Source organism: Pelodiscus sinensis, chromosome 3 (assembly GCF_052426305.1).
Source record: "Pelodiscus sinensis isolate ZL-2025 chromosome 3, ASM5242630v1, whole genome shotgun sequence".
Lineage (NCBI taxonomy): Eukaryota > Metazoa > Chordata > Testudines > Trionychidae > Pelodiscus > Pelodiscus sinensis.
Genome location: NC_143054.1, coordinates 34,368,560 through 34,393,392, shown reverse-complemented (window position 1 = coordinate 34,393,392; position 24,833 = coordinate 34,368,560). Strand labels below are relative to the sequence as shown.

General features: G+C 45.3%; 1 protein-coding gene across 5 annotated transcripts in view; it reads right to left on the bottom strand.

Moving 5' to 3' along the window:
• The window catches only part of EIPR1 (EARP complex and GARP complex interacting protein 1), a 195,337-nt gene that overhangs the window by 63,389 nt on the left and 107,115 nt on the right, over positions 1-24,833 (bottom strand). For 4 of the 5 annotated variants that reach the window (XM_006112048.5, XM_075923546.2, XM_075923545.2 and 1 more), the window contains one exon: positions 1,640-1,739. In XM_006112048.5, coding sequence (XP_006112110.2) covers positions 1,640-1,739 — 100 coding nt within the window. Of the gene's footprint in view, positions 1-1,639; positions 1,740-18,055; positions 18,193-24,833 lie in introns of those variants that run through there. The other variant, XM_025187951.3, reaches the window with a different exon arrangement.

Below are 24,833 nucleotides of genomic sequence, written 5' to 3'. Positions count from 1 at the left end.
ATAATACTGCAGTTGTAACCCTGATTTATTTCATCCTTTGATTGCTATTCCATATATCTTAATAAAGTTTTAAATAATTTTTCTCAGTCTGAGCATGCTCTCATATCCCTGAGGGTTCTTCACATACTGTGTGTAGCCTGATTTTGGGACAAGACCCTTTTGATCATATTAAATGGAAGGCCTGTAACCCTCACTATTCAAGTTAATACTGTTAACCTCCTAAATCAGGCAACACTAAAAAAGCTTAACTTAACTTGACTGCTGGTGTGCAGAGATCACTCTTTAATACCGGCCTGTACTGTTTACTGGTATTTCCCGGTTGCTCACTCTGGCTACGTCTGGATTGCATCCCTCTGTTGTCAGAGGGATGTAAATGAAGCATGTCGAAATTGCTAATGAAGCGGTGATTTAAATATCCTGCACTTCATTAGCATAAACAAGGCTGCCACTTTTTTTTCCCCGAAATGGAGCTTTTTTGAAAAAAAATGGCAGTATAGACGAGGATCTGTCGAAAAATAAATCCTTTTTCCACAGATTCTGTATTCCTCAAAAAATGAGGTTTACAGGATCTGTCGAAAAAGGGTTTATTTTTCGATAGATCCGCATCTAGACTGCCTTTTTTTTAAAAAAAAAAAAAAGCTCCGTTTCGGAAAAAAGCGGCAGCCATGTTTATACTAATGAAGCGCGGGATATTTAAATCCCTGCTTCATTAGCAATTTTGACGTGCCTAATCTACATCTCTCTGTCGACACAGAGGTGTAGTCTAGTCACACCCTCTATATCTATATATGTTTATCCAGCGCCTAACACAATGAGATTCTGGTACATGAGTAGGGCTGCTATGTACCACAAATAATATAAAGAAATAACTTCAGCGCTGACACACAGAGACAGTGACTTGCTATCCTGCAATGCTAGTGGTCAGAATCTGTAAAAATCTCTCTCCTCAGCCCTCTTCCCCCTCTGTTTGGGCTCTAAGACATACATGAATAAATATTTAAATCAATAATTTCAGGATTTAACTCATCTTACCCAATCCTAAGAATAACCTTTTATTCCATTGATTTTTTATTTAATTTGATTTTCTTTAATTTGTCTAGTGATCTTTATTTTATTAAAATTAATTTGACTTTAGACTCACAGGGGTAAAAGTAACAGGGGTAATTCAAGCAGATCAAATAAATAAATAAATAAATAAATAAATAAATAAATAATTGTTGTTAGGAGAGAAGAAACACAAAAATTATCTAAGTCTAGAACACTGAAATCCAAAGAGGGGCCAGAGTGCCTGTTTCAGCAAGCTGCAGCCAGAAAGGGAAGAGAAAGCCTGGTGACCATGAGGTGCAACAAGAAAAGGAGATTGAAGGTTCCATAAACACAGAATTATCACATTTAATTCATACTAACATTACGGTAGTCTCAAACAAGCTTCACTCCTATTTTAAGGTTGTTAGAAAAAATATTATGCTGATTTTAATGAAATTAGGTAAAAAATTCACTTTTGAAAGTTAGTAGCCATATATTTGAGAATCCTTAGAAAATGTTGATATACGTGATAATCAAACCAAAATACAACTAATCTGACACTTGCTATATAGCATGCTCAGCCACATCATAACTTACAAGTAACTTTTCTTACCACAGCATTGCTTGAGCTTTCTTGCAAATCCCACAATAGTAAGTGGTTATCAGCCAGTGAAATGAGCTTTTTACCATCTCCCATTGGCTCCCATATAACACTGTAAAACAAACATATAATATGAATAAAACACATGAAAAAAACAACAACAAAACAATCAAGTCATGCAATTGTCGGCCATTTTAATTCTGTGGCGCTAAATCTGTCCGCAAACACAATGATGAAACTCCCATAATTTTCAACATCAATTAGTCTATTTTATCTGAAGAGCAGAATTAGACCATCTTTGTCAGTATGTAGTTAATTACTTTAAAAAAAACCCTCAACAACATTAATGTATTTTTATAGTGCTAAAGAAAAGCACTCAAAAGTGAGGAAATGCCAGAGTTAAAGTAGCTCCTACAACCTTAATTTGCCTCTACTGCAGTTCATATACATAAGAGCCCTGCTTCAACATCACATATAAAGTCTGTGGCACAGGAAAGAAGAAGTGCTGTTCAGTTATCACTCACAGTCAACGAGTCAGACAGAGGTTTGCTCCATTCACTGTCTGAGCTCTAACTAGGGGTGTTAAATATCAGTTAATTGAGTAGTCAACTAACCTCATGAATTCTTATTGGTTGCTTGACTATTCTACAGGGGTGGGGGCGGCAGCCAGTGTACTCCGGCCTCACTCATGAGGAGTCCCCTGCCACTTCACACTTCTGCCTTTGTATCAGAGTGTGATGGATAGGAGGAGTGCTGGCCCACACCTACTAACTAAGGGGTTAAACTCAGGTAGCTATCAAGGGGGTTGGCAGAATGCCAGAAGAACCAACAGAAATAAAGTGCTCAAATTTGAATTGTATAAGGCTTTTTTTGTAGGGGAAGAGTTAAACCAGGAGTTGAGAGACACAGAATGATTTAAACCCAAACAGGACTACCATGACTCCAAGGAATTTGGGACATGGGAGTGAACTGAACAAAGAGTGGATCGTGAGTAAATAAAGGGAAAAAGTGAATCTAGTTGTGATCAGGGAATTTCTTTATTTTGTGGTTTGGTTTGAACTGCTCTGTGTGAATCTATGCTGCCTCTCCTCATTTACTATCCAAGAACTGTTCCAGAGATTTTCTCTGTGTATTAATTTGTTTTCCTTAGTTGTTCTGTAACATCTAGCAACCAAGTATGCTTTATCAAGTATATCTTTTATTTTATAATAAAATCACTTTTTTATGGCAATGATTTGATTCTTGTGTCCTGGAAATTACAGGAAGTCTGTTTGTCTGTATGTGTGTCTGCATGCCTCAGACTAAGAGGTCAGCTACCAGAGACTGCAGCTTTAAGACAAGGAAAACCGTCATGCTCTGTTGTCTCCTTACTTCCCTGCTCTGCAGAGATGGGGTATGGGAGGAAGTGTGTGGGTCTGAGAGAGACCCCCTAACATCCCTAATCTCCAGAGAAACAAGACGGGAGAGGCAATATCTTTTATTGGATCAACTTCTGCTGATTAAAGAGCCATGCTTCTGAACTACTCAGAACTCTTCTCCAGGTTTCTCTAACATCCTGGGTCCAACATGGCTTCAACAACAACAAACTTGGCATCTACATTACATAATGGACATGTCATTCCATATAGTTCTGTTCCATAAGACATGTGTTAGTTCTTTGAAAAGATTAAAAGCACTTTATAAACAATAAAAGGATAAAATGTTAATGCACTATAACTGATATCTGATTAAATTCATTCCTGACTTTCTACAACCAAAATTAAACAAACAGACTACAGGTTGGACCTGACTGGTCCCACATCAGGGAATTTGCTGGACCAGGGAAGGTTCTCTGCCACAGTCCCTCTGTCCTGGACTCTCAGCACTGTCAGCTCCAGGAGCCCCTTATTACTCCCAGACCCGAGCAGCCCTGCTGCTGCTACCTTGGCTGGAGGCTGTCTGCAGGCTCCAGCAGCTCACACTGTCATGGGCTGCCACAGCCTCCAGCTCCACACTACACTGCTGTGGGTCCAATCCTGGCCCCAGTGCAGCAGGCTGCTAGGGACTGCTGCTGGCTCCCGCCCTGGTCACACTACCATGGGCTGGTGGGAACTGGCTCTGGTTCCCATCCCACTGCTGCTGGCTCCTGGGGGCTATCAAAGGCTCTGGCTTAGCAGCAGCCGGCAAACTCTGGCCCCATGCCGCCACTGACTACTGGGTCTGCCGCCAGCTCCGACTCCTGTTCTGCTGCCACAGGTTGCTGAGGGCTTGACCTCCTGCGCTATGGCAGCCCGCAGACTCTGGCCCTGCTCCTACTGGCTGCCTGGGGCTCTGGCTCCAGCCCTGCACTACCACAGGCTGTTGACTGCCCGGTCCTGCACTGCCACAGGCTCCTGCCAGTTCCAGCCCCACTGCTGCATGTTGCTCAGGGTTGCCATCAGTTCCAACCCCTGTCCCATTCTGCTGCTTCATCCCAGCCCCGCTTTTGGATAGCCCTCCTACCACTAGGCTACTGGGCTCTCTGATTCAGGAACACCTGTGGTAGTGCCAGACCATGGATGTTGCTGAACCAGAGATTGCTGGTTTTGGGAGGTGCAACCAGTAATAACAATTCTGATATTTTGCAAATGATTAGATCATGGAACAGTGACAGTATTTCTCACACCAACTGATGAGGAGCCCATCAAATATCTCTGACTTTCTTAAATTCAATTTGTTTTAATTACTAAAGAGTATAGCAATTCATATTTTGGCATATTTGATTAAATTACATTTTTGATTCCTAGCAAAAGAAATTTGGTTTTGCCAATTACTTCTGTAGCGATTATTTGGCAACAGAGATAAAAAAAAAAGAAATTACTCACCTTCGTGCACTAACAATGGTTCTTCAAAATGTGTCCCCATAGGTGCTCCACTGTAGGTGTTGGGCTCGTCCCGGCACTGCAGGTCGGAGACTTTCAAGAGCCATACTTAGCCGGGCCACACATGCCTGATTGGTGTCTCGTGCCGTTTACGCCTTTTATCGTCACATGGTCCGGCCCCACCAGTTCCTCTCACCCGTTCGGTCATCTGCAAAGAGAAAGAGAACCCAAGATTCCAAAGCAGGGAGGTGGGCGGGACATGGAGCACCCACGGGGACACATCTCAAAGAACCATTGTTACTGCACGAAGGCAAGTAACTTCTTCTTCTTCAAGTAGTCCCCAGGGGTGCTCCACTCTAGGTGACTCCAGAGCCGTATCCAGCCTGTCCAATTGGTGGGACCCGGAATCATGGTCTGTTCTGGCCTGAGAGAACAGCAGTAGCTACAGAGGAGTCTGTTACCATGTGTTGCACAATTGCATAGTTCTTCATGAATGTAGTGGTGGAAGACCATGTGGCCGCTCGACAAATATCTCTGAGAGATACTCCTTGTAGGAAGGCTGTAGATGTGGCCATAGTTCTAGTGGAACGAGCCTTGGGTTGAGAAGGTAGAGTTTTGTTGAGTAGAATAACATGTGATGATACATGAAACTATAAGTCTAGCAATGCGTTGAGAAGATAGCGCTTGACCTCTAGATCGTTTTGCGAGGGAGATTAATAAATGGTCGGTTTTCTGTCAGTTGCATCTCCTTTCAATGTAGAATATTAATGTTCAATGTACATCGAGGGTGTGAAGAGACACCTCATGGTGTGAGCAATGTGGCTTAGGATAGAAGATTGGAAGTACAATTGGTTCGTTAATGTGGAAGTCCGTAGAGACTTTTGGGATAAATGTCAGGTGGGGGCAAAACGACACTGATTCTGCAGTGAACTTTGTGTACGATGGTTCAGACATCAGCACTGCCAGCTTTCTGACCCTATGAGCCGAGGTTATGGCTAACAAAAATACCAACTTAAGCGTCAGCCTATCAAGTGGAATGTTAGCCAAAGGCTCGAAGGGGAGACGTGTCAAGGTGTCCAGTACCAAGTCCAAGTTCCAGCTTGGGGGTAGGAGCCTGTGAGGAGGATTGAGGTTTGAAAGCCCTTTTAGGAACTTTCTCATCATTGGATGGGCAAACACTGACACTCCATCTATCGACATGTGGAATGCCATAATCACCGCTAGATGCATCCGTAATGATGCAACTGACAGGCCTGACTGATTGAGGTGAACAGTGTAGTCGAGAATTCGACGTAGCCTCGATGTGAATGGATTGATATGATTGTCTGTTCACCAGGTTGAGAAGCTGTGCCATTTTGCCATGTAAGTAGTTCCGGTAGCGTTTTTCCTACTGTGAATCAACACCTGCTTCACTTGTTCTGAACACTGATTCTCACCCCTCGTTGAACCAGATAAAAGCCAAACTGTCAGGTATAGTGATTTGGGTTTCGGGTGGACAAGAGAGCCGTTGTTCTGAGTGAGCAGGCTTGGGTAGGAGAGGAAAAGTATATGGACGTTTGTAGAGACATTTGATGGAGGAATGGATACCATGGTTGAGGCGGCCAGGCAGGGGTTATGAGTATGACTCTGGCTCCGTCTGTTCTGATCTTCTCTAAGACCTTGGTTATTAGAACGACTGAGGGGAATGCATAAAGTAGAGAGTTCCCCCAATGAAAGAGAAAGGCATTCCCCCAAGGATGCTTGATAGGTGCCGGCTCTGGAGCAGTAAAGGTTGCATTTCGCATTCTTGTGTGTGGCAAAGATATCTATCAAGAGAAACCCCCAGCGATGGAAAACCGTGTACAGAACATCGCTGTGCATCTCCCACTCATGGTCATGGGGAAAATGTCTACTCAACGAGTCCACTATGGCATTGTTGGTGCCCGGTAAGTAAGAAGCTACCAGCATGATCTTGTGGGGAATGCACCAGTTCCATAGGTGGATGGCCTCTGTGCAAAGAGATCAGGACCGAGCACTGCCTTGGCGATTTACATAAAACATAGTTGTGATATTATCTGTAAGGATTCTGATGGTTTTGTTGAATATGTATTTCTGGAAGTAGATGCAAGCATTGCGAACCACTCTGAGTTTGAGGAGATTTACGTGCAGGGTCACCTCGGAATTAGACCAGCATCCTTGTATGGTCATCCGTCCATATGGACTCCCCAGCCAATCAGGGAAGCGTCTGTAGTTATCTGTTTTGACAGTTGCAGTCGGTGGAAGGGCATGCCTTGAAGAAGGTTGTGTGGTTTGGTCCACCATAAAAGAGATGTGAGGACATGGGTCGGAAGGTTCACATGCTTGTGAACAGTGTGTCTTGTAGGGACATACACCATTGCCAGCCATTGTTGTAGGCAGCGAAATGCGTTGTGTGTGGCTGATCATGAAGGTGGTAGCAGCCATATGACCCATTACCTGTAAGCAGGTGAGAACTGAGATAGTTGGGGCATGCACAAGGACATTCAATAGGTCCTGCTTGGTTTGGAATCACTCCATAGGCAGGTAGGCCCGTGCCAAAGGAGAATCTAGACAGGCTCCTATAAAGTTCAGAGTTTGAGATGGTTTGATGATAGACTTCTGTTCGTTTATGATTAGCCCAAGTGAGTCGAAGGTTTGCCTTGCTATTGTGACCATGTAGCTCATTTCATCATATGAATGCCCTTTTATAAGGCAGTCGTCCAAGTAGGCGAAGATTATAATTCCCTGCTGACGCAGGTGGGCTGCGACTACTGCTAGCATTTTTGAGAATACTCTGGAGGCAAATGCGAGTCCGAAAATTAGGACTCAGTATTGGAAATGCTCGTTGGCAACTATGAATTGCAAGAATCGTCTGTGTGCTGGGTGAATGGCAATGTGGAAGTAAGCATCTTGTAGGTTGAGGGCCGCAAACCAACCTTTGTTGTCTAAAGAACAGATTATAGTAGTTAGCGTCACCATCTTGAATCGTTGTTTCTGTAGATGGCGATTGAGTCTGAAAAGGTTGAGTATTGGTCTCCAGTCTCCTGTTTTTTTCTCTGTGAGGAAATAAAGTGAATAAAACCTTTTCTCCATGAACTCTCTTGGTACCTTCTCCACGGCACCGATATGGAAAATGGAATGGACCTCTTGTTTCAGTAAGTCCTCGTGAGAAGGGTCCCTGAAGAGGGATGAAGTGGGGAGGGAGGAGGAAGAGATTGGAAAGGGATGGTGAAGACTTTGGTCACAATCTCCAATACCCAACAGTCTGAAGTAATCTCAGCCCATTGGAAATGGCCTTAGGTGGTGATGGAAAATTCAAGACCCTTGATTTTGTTGGTAGACAGAATATGATGTTTGTGTGCCCTTGACCGAGGAGTCAAATTTGCAGTTTGGGGGCTGCTTGAGTAGACGTATGGGTGGTCTGCGTGCATCTGTGTTGAGGACACTATTTCATGCGTGGCTAATCGAAGGTGCGATGTTGTTGCTGTTGACGGATGTACAGTTGATCGTATCTCCTTTGTTGGGTGTATCACCTGCGCCTATATGGGGGCGTGTACATCCCCATGTTTTAGGGTGGTCCTGGTATCCTTTCCATAGTGGAGAATGTCATCCGTCTTTTCTGCAAACAGTCTCTGCTTTTCAAAGGGGAAGTCCTCCACTTTGCCCTGTAGTTCTTTTGCTACCCCCGCGGATGCCAGCCGTGAAGATTTTCTCATCGCTACGGCTGTGGCCGTGGAACGGGCCACTGTATCCGCCACATCCGGGGCAATCTGTAGACCTGCTCTTGCCGATCAATATCCCTCCTGCATGATCGCCTTCAAAAGCGGCCTCTTGGCCTCAGGTAGGTGTGCCATCAATTCCATCAACTTTGTATAGTTGTCAAAAGTTGTGGTTTGACAATAGGGCAGCATAATTTGAAATTCTGAGAAACAAAGTGGCTGAGGAATATACTTTCCTGACAAAGATACCCAGTTTTTTTGCTCTCTTTATCCGATGGTGTGTTTCTATATTGTGGCACCTTAGCCCTCTGTTGCACTGCATCCGCAACTAGGGAATACGGCCATGGGTGGTTGAACAGGAATTCTAGGCCCTTAGACGTTACAAAATATTTTTTGTCTGCCCATTTACTGGTTGGTGATACAGAAGACGGAGTTTGCCAAATTTCTTCAGCAACCTCCATGATCGCCTTATCGATTTGTAGTGTTGTCTTTGCCCAATGTTGAGGGTGTAGGTTTTTAAGGAGGCAGTACTGCTTGCCTTAAATTTCCTGTATTTGGACCTCTTGACTTTCTGCCACCCACTTGAACAATTCTTGAAATTGTTTGCTATCGTCCGGTGGTGACACATCTCCTGGTACTATGGCATCGTCAGGAGAGGATGACAAGAGGTCAGTGGGAGAGGCATCAGATTGGGGATCTTCAACCTCTGACAGTTGACCCTCTTCAGGTTCTGACTGATGTGATTTTTGCATCAGGCTATGGGGGGGCTTAGTTGAAATTTGTTGCTCTTGTGTCCTTGTTAGGGAGGAACAATATCTGGGCGATTGGTAGCAACACAGGGCTCGCCTGTGTGAACAAGACCGGTGGTGATAAGAAGATGGTCTAGAATGGTGATAATGTTGCTCAGAAAGTGATGGTGAAGACTGTCTGGGGGACCTCACTCTCCTATATCGGCTGTATCGTAATGACCGCAGAAACAGCATAGGAGAATGCAGATAGCTTAGCAACCATGATGGCGAAAGGGAGTACCATCCCCGATATCCTGCTTCGTATCTACATATTGCCGAATGGTATGGAGGAGAATACCTCTGCCTGGGAGAGTATAAGCGTGCTGAGGCATGTTCACAGTACACACTCGGCACAGGTGAACTCCGTGGAGGAGATAAGGATGGTGCCGGAGAAAAAGTGGGTGAAGGAGAAACAGAAAAATGGTTGTCATCAGACTTTGCCGCTGTTTTTCTCGGTGCCGCTCCCAGCTTGGAATGGCTCAGTGTGGACAAGGTAGGTGCTGGTTCCAATGATGTCAGTGCTGGTGGTGTCGGTGCTGGTATGGGCATCCAATGTTTCCGACGCCGTCGGTGCCCGTTCTGGCAGCACCAGGGCTGGTGGCTTTCTTGTTGGCACCGTGGTCGGTGCCCTTGTTGTTGGCACCATCTTTGCTGTCGTCACCGTGATCGGCACTTTTGCTGTCAGCACTGTTTCACGTGTTGGCACCGGCGTTGGTGCCTTTTTCTGTTTTGTAGCCAGTGTTTTTGTGCTACTGGAGATGGTGCCGGATGTCTACAGTTTATTTCCCATGCTTACCCTGCTAGTAGGAACCGCAGACAGAGAGCAAGTTGGAGAAGCCCTTATTTTCTTTGTGGGGGCTGTGCCTGGCGAAGACGCACTCCGCTTGTGAGGTGCTTCTGGGTTTGAGGGTGGCATGGAGGAGTCTGAAGGCTGGAGTGCCTTACTGAACATAATCATTCTCATACGCATTTGTTTATCTCTGCGGGCTCTGGCCGTGAGTTTTAAGCAATGGGTGCACTTTTGTGGAATGTGCGCCTTTCCAGGCAGTGAATACATGACGCATGTCCGTCCGAAGTTGGCATTAGTTCACAGCAGATTCCACATTTTTTGAAACCTGATGAACCAGGTATTCTTTTCTCTTCCTTGTCTTTGTATATATATTATTAGTTTAATTATTTTTTTAAACAGTCCAACAGGGAAAACGAAATCTAAGATTTTTTTTGTAAATAACAAATGAACTGAGTAATACATAAGTAGACTATGACTAAACTAACTATATATACAAGATAACTTTAACTAAACTAATTTTTGTTTGAATCTCTGACAGGATTGAAGAAAGAGGCAGAGCTCCGTCTGTGACCGAAGATGGTAGAGAGGAACTGGCAGGGCCAGACCGTGCAACGATCAAAGGCATAAACAGCGCGAGACACCAATCGCACATGCGCAGTCCGGCTGACTATGGCTCTTGAAGTCTCCAACCTGTGGCGCCGGGATGAGCCCGACACCTACAGTGGAGCACCCATGGGGACTACTCAAAGAAGAACTCATTTTCTAAAAAACATTTGCTATGGGTGCTGATGTGTTTGCTCCTCACTTAAACTAATCATTGGGCATTTGCTTGTAAGGACTAGACTGGAAGCACTTTCTTTCATGTTTTCTAAGACAAGAAGAAATTTCACATATTTGAGTGTCACTCAGATACAAGGTAAGACATTTTATAGCTGGAAAATGTACTAATTAGACTCAATTATAACACAATTGACATATCCCAGAATGAAAAGGTCTAGGAAAACTCACTCTGTCCTTGTAAGATGCTCATTTTCCTTCTATTTAATTTATCCGATATGGAAGTTCACTGTTTTATGGACGTAGCTGTAGTGATCATTCAGATTTTATGATTAAAATGAAGGTTACCCATATCACTCTTTGTAAGAGGATTTCACTGTAAGTGGAGACCACTTTTCCATAGCCATAATTCAAGTGTTAGAGTAATGGGAAAATACCAGAGTTTGAAAAATTCACTCCCACCTCTTACCACTAAAGAGTAAAAAGCTTAGCTTTCAAAGAAAAAGGGCTTAAGATACCAATATCAGCAGGATTTCAAATTATTATTCATTATGTGTATGACTATAGTTGGGCGGCTGTCCCATTTCTGCAGGGAAGGGGTTAAAGCAGCCTGGAGGGAGCCTTGGCAGAGCCCTGGTCCATTAGGAAATGGCTTATAAGAAGCCAATCAGAGGGCAGCTTGCTAAAGAAGCAAGGTTATAAGCAGTTGCTCAGTCGAGCAACGGGCAATTGGATCCTGACCAGGAAGGGTGCAAGACTGGCTCCCAGTGAAGGACAAGCACCTTCAATAGAGCATTGCTAGGCAGGCTCAGGGGCGCTAGAGAAAAAGAACATAAAAACATAACAAATGCCATACTGCATCAGACCAAAGGTCTATCTAGCCTAGAACCCTGTCTGCCAACAGTGGCCAATGCCAGATGCCCCAGAGGGAGTGAACAGAACATGGAATCATCAAGCAATCCTTCTCCCATCACTCATTTCCAGAACTCTGACAGAGCCTAGGGACACCATTCCTATCCATCCTGGCTAATAGACATTGATGGACCTAACCTCCATGAATTTATCTAGTTCTTTCTTGAACCCTGTTAAAGTCCTGGTCTTCACAACCTCCTTTAGCAAGGAATTCCACAGGCTGACCGTATGCTGTGTTAAGAAAAACTTTTTTGGGGTTTGTTTTAAACCTGCTGCCTATTAATTTCATTAGGTGACCTCTAGATCTTACGTTATCGGAACAAGTACATATTTTTCCTTATTCACTTTTTCCACACCAGTCATGATTTTATCGACCTCTACCATGTCAAACACCTAATCATTTTGTTGCTTCTCTGAACCTTTTCCAGTGCCAATATCTTTTTTGAGATGTGGCGGCCATATCTACAGGCAGTCCCCGACTTACGTGGATCCGACTTACGTCGGATCCCTAGATACGAACGGGGTGAGGCAACTCCCGCACATGCGCAGCAGCATTCCCGGGGCTCGCTCACCTGGGTCCTAGGATCCTCCTCCTCCTCGGGCCGGCTCCGACTGGGGTCCCGCAGAGCTGCCGGGCAGAGGAAAAGTGCCTCCCCACGCCCGCTGCCCCGCCCCCCCGCCAGCAACAGGCTGCCCCCTCCCCTGAGCAACAGGCTGCCGAACAGACAAAAGCAGCCTCTCCGCCCCTCCTCCCCTCTATACATGCCAGGCTCCCGGAGCGCAGCAGCGTCCCCGGGGCTCGCTCACCTGGGTCGAATCCACCTCCTCCTCCTCTTCGGCCGGCTCCAACTGGCCTCTGCCTGCAGCAGTTGGCCACAGGGACAAGGATCCCGCAGAGCTGCCGGGCAGAGGAAAAGTGCCTCCCCACGCCCGCTGCCCCCCCCCCCCCCCCCCGCGGCCTCGCATCCTGCACGCCTCCCCTCTCCCCCTCTGCCAGCAACAGGCTGCCCCATCCCCTGAGCAACAGGCTGCCGAACAGCAGACAAAAGCAGCCTCTCCGCCCCTCCTCCCCCTATACATGCTGGGCTCCCTGGGCAAACAAAGACTCCACCAAAACAAACAAAGTGCTGGCCTCATTGTGTTAGCAAAAAAAGGACCCTCCTCCTAGAACCCTGTGTGGTGTGTGGAAATAAAGCTATTAGCTCAAAGCATGGTGCAGAGCTGTTTGGTATTTGATGAGTTACTCCTTTAGTCCTGAGTTTGTCACAGGGACAGAAATAGATGTGAAATCTTCTGAACAGGGGAACAGACAGCAAAACAAACATTAGAAGGGAGTTAACCTTTCCCTATGCTATCCAAAACTAAAAAAAATGTTTGGCTAGAGTTTCCCCTACAATATGTACCAGTTCCGACTTACATACAAATTCAACTTAAGAACAAACCTACAGTCCCTATCTTGTACGTAACCCGGGGACTGCCTGTATATGCATTATTCAAGATGTGGGCGTACCATTGGTTTATAGACAGGCAATCAGATGTTCTCTATTTTATTCTCTGTTCCTTTTCTAATGATTCCTAACCTTCTGTTTGCTTTTTTGACTGCCACTGCACATTGAGTGGATGTTTTCAGAGAACTATCCATTATGACTCCAATTATCTCTCTCAGTTGTAGCTAAATTAGTCCCCATCATATTCTATGTATAGTTGGGATTATTTTTTCCAATGTGCATTATTTTACATTTATCAACATTACATTTCATTTGCCATTTTGTTGCCCAATCACTTAGTTTGGTGAGATCTTTTTAAAGTGCTTCACAGTCTACTTTGGTCTTAACTATCTTGAGCAGTTTGGTATCATCTGCAAATTTTGCCACCTCACTGTTTACTCCTTTCTCTAGATCGTTTATAAATAAGTTGAATAGAATAGGTCCCAGGACAGACCTTGGGGGAGACCACTAGTTGCCTCTCTCCATTCTGCAAACTTACCATTTACTCCTACCCTTTGTTTTATGTCTTTTAACCAGTTATCGATCCAAGAGAGGACCTTCCCTCTTATCCCATGACAACTTACTTTACTTTGGTAAGGGACCTTGGTGAGGGACTTTGTCAAATGCTTTCTGGAAATCGAAGTGCACTGTATCCACTGGATCCCCTTTGTCCACATGTTTGTTGATCCCCTCAAAGAACTCTAATAGATTAGTAAGGTATGATTTTCCTTTATAGAAACCATGTTGAGTTTTTCCCCAACAAATTATGTTCATCTATGTGTCTTGACAATTTTATTCTTTACTATAGTTTCAACTAATTTGACCACTATGGATGTTAGACTTACCGGTCTGTAGTCCCCAGGATCACCTATAGAGCTCTTTTTAAGTATTGGCGTCACATTAGCCATCTTCCAGTCATTAGGTACCGAAGCAGATTTAAAGGGTAGGTTACAAACCACAGTTAAGATTTCTGCAATTTCCCATTTCAGTTCATTCAGAACATTTGGGTGAATGCCAGCTGGTCCTGGTGACTTGTTACTGTTGAGTTTATCAATTTGTTCCAAAAGCTCCTCTAAGGACCTCAATCTGGAACAATTCCTCAGATTGTCACCTGAAAAGAATGGCTCTGGTTTGGGAATCTTCCCTTAGCCGTGAAGACTGAAACAAATAATTCATTTAGCATCTCTGCAATGACCGATCATCGTAGAGTGGTCATAGACTCATAGACTTTAAGGTCAGAAGGGACCATTATGATCATCTAGTCTGACCCCCCTGCACAGTGTAGGCCACAGAATCTCACCCACCCCTCCTAGAATAATCCTCTCACCTATATCTCAGATATTGAAGCCTTCAAATACTTTGAAGACCCCAAGATGCAGAGATCTTCCAGCTGTGATCTGTACTCCATGCTACAGAGGAAGGCGAAAAACCTCCAGGGTCTCTGCCAATCTACCCTGGAGGAAAATTCCTTCCCGGCCCCAAATATGGCGATCAGCTAAACCCTGAGCATGTGGGCAAGACTCACCAGCCAGACACCCAGAAAGTTCTCTATAGTAACTCCTATCTTCCCTCCATTGACCTATTTCCCACTGATAATGAATGGTCAATTAGTTACCAAGAATGGTCCTTTGGCTTCTCAGTCATTCAGGGGCCCCACTGGTTGTTTAGCAGGCTTCCTGCTTCTGATGCACTTAAAAATATTTTGCTATTTTTTATTTTTTGGCTAGCTGTTCTCCAAACTCCTTTTTGGCTTTTTTTATTATATTTTGACACTTAATTTGACAAAGCTTATGCTGCTTTCTATTTTCCACACTGGGATTTGACTTCCACTTCTTAAAATTATGTCTTTATCTGTCACTGCTTCTTTTACTTGGTTGTTAAGCCACAATGGCATTTTTTTAGTTCTCTTACTGTGTTTTTTAATTTGAGGGTATACATTCAAGTTGGGCCTTTATTATGGTGTCTTTGATATTTTCCATGCAGCTTTCAGGGATATTACTTTTTTCACAGTGTGTCTCAATTTTTGTTTAACTAACCTCCTCATTTTTGTCTTGTTCCCCTTTCTGAAATTAAATATAGTGTTGGGCTGCTGAGGTATTTTTCCCATTACAGGGATGTTAAATTTTATTACATTATGGCTGCTATTTCCAAGTGGTCCAATTATATTTACCTCTTGGACCAGATCCTGTGCTCTCCTTAGGACTAAATCAAGAATTGCCTCTCTCCTTGTGGGTTCCAGACCCAGACTACGTCTAGACTACAATGATGTATCGGAAAAAGGTATGCAAAACGCGCTCCATAATTTGCTTACCTTTTTCCAATTTTTTTTCAGGAAATGCTTTTCCAAAATTTGGCCCGTCTACACTGGGCCAAATTTCAGAAAATCTTCCTCTTTCAGAAGAGCCCTTCTTCCTTGTGGAAGGAGGAAAACTGCTCTTCCACAAAAAAATAGCGTTTCAAGGAAAAATCCCATAGTCTAGACGTAGCCCTAGCTCCTCCAAGAAGCAGTCATTTAAGGTATCAGGAAATTTTATCTCTGCATCCCGTTGTGAGGTGACGTGTACTCAGTCAATATGGGGAGAGTTTAAATCCCCCACTATTATTGAGTTTTTTTTATTTTAATAGCCTCTCTAATCTCCTTTAGCATTTCATAGTCACTATCAGTATCCTGGTCAAGTGGTCAATAATATATACCTATTGCTATATTCTTATTATGAGAGCATGGAATTACTATCCATAGAGTTTCTATGGAACATTTTGGTTCATTTACGATTTTTACTTCATTTGATTCTACATTTTCTTTCATGGATAATGCCACTCTCCTACCAGCACAACCTGCTCTGTCCTTCTGATACATTTTGTACTCTGGCCTACTACCTGCCAGGCTGTGGCCATGACACAAGGGCCAAGAAGGTACAAGGGTCTCAGAGGAAGTGGCTCAGGGAACAGGAGGCACTAGAGGGGAGTTTAGGAGGGAAGGACAAGGCAGCCACCAGAGGGTCCCTGGTATAGGACCGAGAGTAGTAGGCAGGCCTGGGTCCCCCCACTTTCTCTTTGTACCACACCTTGCTATGAGGGAAAGTAGACCGTATTGTCCATGGCTTTCCCCTCAGGCAAGGAGCTAGATTTTGGGGCTGCAGTTGGCCACAGTGGCAGGTGAGCCTGAGGACTGCTGATACACCCAAAAGGGGGCAAGATACCAGAGTAGTGGGCACTGCCAGGGGACGCTGCGGTCATGAGAGTGACACGTGTCTAAGGATAGCCAGCAGAACAATGAGTGAGGCACCAGCCAGAAGAAAACACCCAGCTGTGACAGACTGCGACCAGAAGGAGGTGCCATGGCAGTGAGAAAACCCCACTACAATGATAATCTTCAAAAGCTGAACAGAATGGAAACCAATGCAGCATTGCCTTCTTGAGTCTGCATATAGCTGCAATCTCTCAGTTGAAACTTTAATGAAACTGACAAGATTCTAGTCAGGGCTGTAGTAAGATGAGGGCCTGAAACATAAGCCCATGTATCAAAGGTCAGGTATGAGGCTTGAGGGCTAGACAGCAATGGTCAAGATTTTGCTAATATAAAGCAAAGTTAAGCTGGGAGCAAGATGCAGGCCCTGCTCACAGAAAATGGCAAGAACAAGGCTGATATTACAGAAACATTCATACCTAAGAAGTACAAGGCACAGGCTGTAAGCACATTCTAGAGGGGTCATAACAGAACACCAAATTCATAAATATCTTCATACGAACACCCCTTCTCCCCCCCACAAATAACATACTGGGTTCAGGACTGGGTATGAGTTGACAGTATGATGGGAAGTAATGGAAACCCCCTTTTCTGTAAGGTAAGGGATGGTAACTAGCTAAGGGTATGTCTACACTACCTCGCTAGTTCGAACTAGCGGGGTAATATAGGCATACCGCACTTGCAAATGAAGCCCGGGATTTGAATTTCCCGGGCTTCATTTGCATAAGCGGGGAGCCGCCATTTTTAAAACCCCGCTGGTTCGAACCCCGTGCAGCGCGGCTACACGGGGCACGAACTAGGTAGTTCGAACTAGGCTTCCTAGTTCGAACTACCGTTACTCCTCGTGAAATGAGGAGTAACGGTAGTTCGAACTAGGAAGCCTAGTTCGAACTACCTAGTTCGTGCCCCGTGTAGCCGCGCTGCACGGGGTTCGAACCAGCGGGGTTTTAAAAATGGCGGCTCCCCGCTTATGCAAATGAAGCCCGGGAAATTCAAATCCCGGGCTTCATTTGCAAGTGCGGTATGCCTACATTACCCTCCTAGTTCGAACTAGGAGGGTAGTGTAGACATACCCCAACAGAGGGTGATAACCTGAGTGATGTGTAACTTGTTTGTACCTGTGTATAAAAGTGCACCCCAAAGGGTGGTCATCGACTGACCATGAGGAGATGCTACAATCCAGAGTGTTTAGCTGGGTGTTAATCCATTGTCACAGCGTACATATGTATAGTGGCGCAGCGGCGAGTCTGTTCACTGACCAGTCTTCTGAAGAAGTGGGTTGTGTCCATGAAAGATCACGATACCATCTACATGGTTTGTTAGTCTATAAAGTGCTACCAGACCATTTCTTGTTTTTTAAGTTTATCCCATACAGACTAACTCGGCTACTCCCTGAAGTTTCAGAATAGAAAAAGTGCACAGGAGGGAGAAGCAGCAAACAATACTTTCACTGAATTGCTACATAAAATGAAGGGAAAAATAGAACAGGCTGCAGAGCACACTAGGGGCAACTCCATGCATTAATATGGAGCTGCGACTTGATTGCAGGGAAGTGAATAAAAAAGATTTTCAAAGTGAAAAAGCGAGATTAAGCAGGTTAACAAGAATTGATGTATTAATTTATGGAGATGCCCCCAAAAAGTTAACTGCAGCATGTAAGGGCACTCCCACAATCCATCTGGCATGCAGACAACAGCAACAGACACTGGGGGAACAAAATCAGTTTTTATAAGCATGGGTAACTACCCCCACCCTAATCTTAGAGTCAGGATAAAAATCCGGAGTGCCAGTTCCCAACTGCTCTGACCCATGGAAAAACACTCTGCATTCAGCTGAAAATGTACCCTTCTTTCTGAAATATTCTTACATACCGGTATGTTTTCCTTTATATCCTTTCTCAGTTTGCTAAACTTGCTGCTGCTACCTGTACATTAAGACAACTTCGAGAGTCAAATCTCTCTCGGCTCAAGTCTCCTATCTTCTTAAACAGCTCTTCACCCTCTCCCCTTTCTGCCACCTCTCCTCCTTTTGACTCTCTCTTTCTGTTAAAAGTTAAACGTTAGTTTTTACAGACACCTTCAAAATATAAAGCAATTAAAGACAGAACAGAATAAGAAAAACAGAAAACAAGGTAAAAACTTTGCTTTAAATAAATGCAGTAAATTAATTATTTTAACCCTTCAGGAATGCAACAGCTGGAATTACTCCCAACTGTCCTGAAGATAAGGTTGCTAAGCAACAGACATGCAGACTCTAATTCTAATCTGAACCACTGACTCATATTTGAAACATGGGCTTTTCTTATTTCAATATACCTGTATAGCAGAGTTTTTAAATAATGTTTAATATAAAGTAATGGAAAATGCCATAGGTTACTAAGTTTATACAACACATTTGGCAAACATTAACATACATTTTTATAATTTTATTAAAAGTTTTAAATAAGGTAATAGCTTACTGATTTAAAAGTTTAATGCTTTTATTTATTTTTCCAATTTTTTTGTTTATCTTATTTTGTACAGTTATAAACGTAATTTTGGCACCATTTGTTTTTAATTGTAAGTTGTCCTGTAAGTCATGATTTTGTTGTATGTTGTGTGTGATATTTTTATTCTTATTACTTTTATCTTGTTGCAACAAACATCAATTTTATACTTTTTTTTATGTGATACCACACTATTTTACTATTCATTATGTTTGGGGTATAATCATGTTATGAATACTATTTTTTTTGCAAAGTTCAAAAAGGTTTCACTTACAAATAGATGTACATATATTTCTGATTCAACAAATAATGCACATAATTGGGTGCTTTCGAGCCTTATCTGATTTGTGGTCTCTGGGGGCTCTGTTGGAGTTTGTCGTGTTGACTAATTGTGCATAGTTAACATGTTAGACGGGACCACAAGCATGCACGGAGCTAAAAGTTTATCATCATTGACGGAGCAAAGGACCTGTCAGGAACCCATCGGGACAACCCTGCCTGACTAATGACACGGATTTGTCTAAAACAAGGATTTTAAACCAGATCAAATCAAGTTAATCTGGTTTGAAAATTTTTGTGTACACACAGTACAAGCCACACTAATTCTGCATTATTGAGAACTCCGGCATCTTCTTGCAATGTGGGCTACATTTGCTTTGAATTGTTCATGTGAACACAGTTGTTGCACACCACCTGTTTGCATACTTCCAAAGGCTATCCCCACAGAGTCATGTTGGTCATCAGTGGCCTGTCCACAATGCTGGATTTATACACAATCTAATTAAGCTACATTTTAGGGCCTCAGATTACAAGAGCCCTCTAAATACAAAAACTTATTTGCGTCCTCACATATGTACCAGTATATATGCAAATATAAAATGTTATTATTTCTATTTTCATAGTTCTTTCTATTAGAATACAGGAGGTCCCCGCTTTACAACTGCCCGATTTACGCACCCCCACACTTATGACCTTTTCCATAAGTGCGGAAGGGGCTGACATCCCTGATTTATGTCCTCAGCCCCACATTTACGACAGTGTACGACGCCTGTCCTAAATGTGGGTTTGAGTTGCGACACTATCCCCAGAGCCGATCGCGTTGTAAGTCGGGGACAGCCTGTAATACATATTTTTTGGTAATGCTACCAGGCCTCTTAAACTTGACATAATTTAGGGTCTCAATGTCTTAATCCGTCCCTGCCTGTCCATTTATCTGCATGCCCTCTCATGTTTGGTGTCAAATTTCCAAAACAAAACGTCTCTGTTTTAAAAGCTGGCATAGACACAGCTTTTGCCATTTGTTCATAGATCCTGGAATATCATTTTCACAATACAACTTTGGCAGCTCTCCAGAACCCCTATAATATGCCTCACACAGACCACTGGAGTTATGCTGAGACTTGGGATCTCAGCATCATCAGGGGAGAAGTGTAGGTTGAGGAAATTCTTGTGGTTAGCCATGGGAACAAAGACTCTTTTGTGGACATTTCCCAACAGATGTTCTTGTGGCGTCATTGCCAGGATGTCAACCAGATAAAAAGCAAGCAGCTCAGGAGAGAAGTTAATTCAAAACAAGGGACAAAAGTAGATAATCCAGCCAAGATGTGTGACTAATCAATATTCTGGCAAAGTGTACAAGATTCAATATGTCTATAGTACAAATCAGTCCTGACACCACTTGGTGCCTTTTGCACCCTAACACTGAGGACAATCAGCACACTCATCAGAGAATGAGCAGGAAGATGCTGGACAAGACCTGTCCCCTAAGCACCAAGTTCTTTTTGGACCCAGAACACTGACATTGGCTGGATGAAAGGACAGGCCCAGTCCTGCCTTGTTGTACCATGCTACAATTCCTGCCCTGCATTGTCTGAGCCCAAATCCCAGACAGAGACCCAAGAAGGTGATCCCTTGGAGGGAACTTCAGCATTTATTTATTATTATTCGTTGTACAGGTTGTACCTCTCTTAACTGGGACTCTTTGGTCTGGCAACATCTGTGGTCCAGCAGCAGGACCATGGATGTTTCTATACCACAGAGCCCAGGTATAGGGAGGTTGGGCCATGGGGAAGGAGCGGTGGGGATGTGTGAGGAGACTCAGCCAGGAAATAGGTCACAGGGTGCAGAGGGGCAGGCAGCACAGCAGGGAGCTCTAGCCCCTGTGGCCAGCCAGGCAGTAGCGGGGGGCCAGCAGTGGCAGCCAAGGAGCTGTGGCCCCAGCTGTGGAACTCAGGACAGCAGTAGCAGCTGCAGAACTCTATCCTGAACTGTGGAGCTCCAGCCCCAGCAGCAACCAGAGAGCTTTATCCCCTGCTGTGGCACTCCGACCCCCACAGCAGCCACGGCCGGGCAGGCAGCAGGACAGCATGGGGTATGTTGGGAGGGGCCTCCCCTGGTCTGGCAAATCCCCTCATTTGGGCCCAGTCGGGTCCTGAAAGTGCCGGATGAGGGAGGTCCAACCTGTACTGAGATTCTGGATCTCATTTCGGGTGCCCAATGGCCTCAGTCATTGTTGACAGATGTGAGCTAGGAGTATTTCCATGTATCAAGCCTCCACCTCCCTCGATCCATGCTGCATGTTCAGTACCCTTATATGCTTCCAAAACGGCAACTGCTCTGCAATGCAATCAACCTGTGTGACATGCTAAATCCATGATTAATAACTGTTTTTGAGGCCAAGGCATAGAGGGCCTTGCTCATCCTTTCCCCTTCCCTCATCTGTCCTAAAGGTGAAACTCATGCCTCCCATATTTCCTGACTTAAAATGGCAGCCACTAATGGCACCTCAAAACCTCTAACTATAACAGATTTGAATGACAAAAGCATGCATTTGTGCAAAAATCACCAATTTATAGAGACAGTGAGAACAGACAGGGGAAAAATGTTAGGTTAGAGTTCATTGTTTCCATGAAGCATAAATGGATACCGTATGGTCAATAAACTCACTAACAATTCTACTCCCGCTGGGGTACAAATGACAATATATATAGCCACAGCACCTGCAATGGCTAAACCATCAAGGACAGGGGTTCTGTGGAGAGCTAAGAGGCAGACCAATCTGAGAAGGGGAGAAAAAAAGGAAGATTCAGGATGAGATGATTGCAGAATTTGTGGCAAACTCCCCGAGGAAAACCAGACTGACAGAGTCAGAGGATTAAATGAGGACCAAGAGAGAAACACACGCAGCTCTCCCAGAAGACTATGGCAATGGCCAGGGTCAGTAATGCCACAGTCAAAGATAAAACAGAAAGGGACAAGGAGGTGCTGAGGCAACTCACGGAAGCTATCCTGAGCCAGAATGCTCTCCTCCAAATAATGCTTCTAGGTAGGCCAGCAGGCCCCTAACTTGGGATCCAGCCATGTCCTTCAGCCCCTGCACAATATAGACTTCTGGAACCAAGAGCAACTCCTCCCAACTGTACTCAGAACAGCAGTTCTACCAGTAGCCATTGTTCTCTCAAATACACATCTGTGGCTTGAAGCTTTCCACCCAGCCTTGTTCTGTTTGGTTTATTACCTGTTTTGCTTGCACTGTTGATTTAATTAAAGGTTTGTTGATAAGCACACTGTTAGTAGATTGTTTAGTTAAATGTATCTTCAAAGATAAAAACAACTGATTTAATTAAACTTTCTTTTTGTTTTTTTCTTGTTCTTTCATAAAATAAATGCTTACAATCCATCCAATACAAGCCATTAACTTAGAAAAGCCTTAAAATAAAGCTGAGATAACTGATAGTGATTTACAAAAAAATACATAGGAAGCATTTCACTTCACTACCCATCTGAAATGTATTTATGTAAATATCTATTGCCTAATTCTTCCTAGGAGTGTCTATGTTTTAGCAATACAGTAAAACTCCGATGGTCTGGCAACTGACGGTCCGGCACTCCTGATGGTCCGGCACCATCAGGAACCCGGAAGTGCTCCGGGCAGCCGGACCATTGGAGCTGCTCTGCCCCCAGCTTCTCCGATTCAGCTGCTGCTAAAACTGCGCTGAATCCGGGAAGCAGGGGGCAGAACAGCTGGAGTACTGCCGGGTAGGTCCAGTAGCACTGCCCCTCGGGACTGCGGGACCAACCCAGCAGCACCCCAGCCGTCCCGGATTCAGCCGCTGCTGAAATTGACCAGGGCTGACTCCAGAAAGCCCGGGGCAGAGCAGCTCTGCCTCTGGCTTTCTGGAGTCAGCCGCTGATCAGTATCAGCAGCGGCTGACTTGGGGACACCTGGGGCAGAGCAGCTGGGGTGCTGCTGGGTTGGTCCAGTAGCGCCGAGGAGCGGCGCTGCGGGACCAATCCGTCAGCACCACAGCTGCTCTGCCCCAGGCGTCCCCAAGAGCAGCTGGGGTGCTGACGGGTTGGTCTCGCGGCGCCAAGGGTCGGCGCTACCGGACCAACCCAGCAGCACCCCAGCTGCTCTGCTGCAGGCGTCCCCGATTCAGCCGCTGCTGAAACTGACCAGCAGCGGCTGAATCGGGGACTCCTCGGGCAGAGCCGGACTATCAGAAGGGAGGGCTATGAGGGGGTCTAGGGTAACATCCCCCCACCCCACCCCACCCCAGACCCCTCATAGCCCCCCTTCTGATAGTCTGGCATATCTGATAATCCGGCACCCCCTGGGTCCTAAAGGTGCCGGATTATCGGAAGTTTACTGTACTACCAGGAATTTTACCATGTTCATGTACCAGATGGAGAAACTTGTAAGCATCTGTTTTAACACATGGTCTGACTTGGATTCATAGTTTGTGGTTCAGGCCTCAGGTCTTACACCAGGCCCAGAGCTCCATGATCTGTCTATTATATATAGAACTCAAAAACTTCTGTCTTCACCATTCTCATTGCTGCTGGTCATCCCAGGCTGTAGAGCGATCCTTTCCCCCTCATCTCACACTCATTTCCCAAGCTCATAAATGGTACTGAACACTGTGTAGATGATCAAATACTTGATTCTCTAGTTTCAACACCATAGCATAGTCCTATTTCTCTGACTTGCTCTTACTCTCCCTGCTTCAGGGTGCTCTCCTACTGCCACCATAGAACATTACCATCTGTATTGTGATATGATAGGCAAAGTCCAATGCTGAATTCATCCAGCTTTGGCGGCAGCTTCCTGTTTATGGTTGTCATTGTAGGGGTGTGGAACACTGTTGGAGCCACACCAGCAACAGCATTTCAAAAATAGTACAATCCCTCCAGTGCTCCTTCTAAGATTTTCCATCCATGAGCGGAGTGAGTTTTGTCTTGTGTGCCAACAATAAGGTCAAGTGTGCTTGTTCGGATGTGGGCCACTGTGGCACCCACTAGTGGCACTGTTCCCCAATAGACTCTCCTAGGTAGTATCTCCCCCATTTCTTGGGGAGAAGGTGAGATGTGCCCTCCCCCCGGAGCGCTGCTCCCTGGGCAGCCTGTGTACAGAGCAGGGACTGCCCAAGCCTGCTCCTCGTGGGGCTGGCTGAGAGTCCCCCCACCCAGGGCAGAGGGAAGCTGCTACCAGCACCCAGGGTTTGCAGGGAATGAGGAGCTGGGGGTGCAGCAGTGAAATGTGGAGAGCAGAGGGGGATCAGGAGACAGAGGGTTGAGGGGCAAAAGAGAGGTGCAGGAGGCAGGAAGAGAGGTGCAGGGGATCCCAGCCCCAGGAACAGCCACACCACAGTCCAACTCCAGCTTTGGGCAGCTGCCATGCGGCCAACACACACAACAGTTGAGAAGCTACTTTGTAGGCCTGAACACAGCTCCAGCCCTTGCGAAGGGCTGAAGCTGGCTCCAGCCACCAGAGCAGCTCCCCCATCATGTGGCCCTGGCTGCCAGAGCAGCTCCAGCCCCCCACCCATACAGCCCCTGCCACATGGCCCCGGCCCCCCAAGCAGGCTTCTAATTAGTCCTGCCTCCCCTGAGCGGGCCCTCCCATCCCCCAAGCTGGCCCCCCAAGCAGTCTGCCCTCCTGAACTGGCCTCAGCTCCCCAGCCACATGGCAGGTCCCTGCCCTGGCTACAAGAGCAGGCCCAAATCCCCCCACCACATGGCTTCAGGGGCCTCCCCATCAGGCCCCCTACAACGCTGCCTCAGCCAGCCCTAGCCCTGAGCAGCCACCTGCCATGTAACTCACCTTCCAGCAGAAAGGTGAGTGCTGCTGCGCAGCGCTGCAAAGAAGGTGGGTGGGCAGAGAA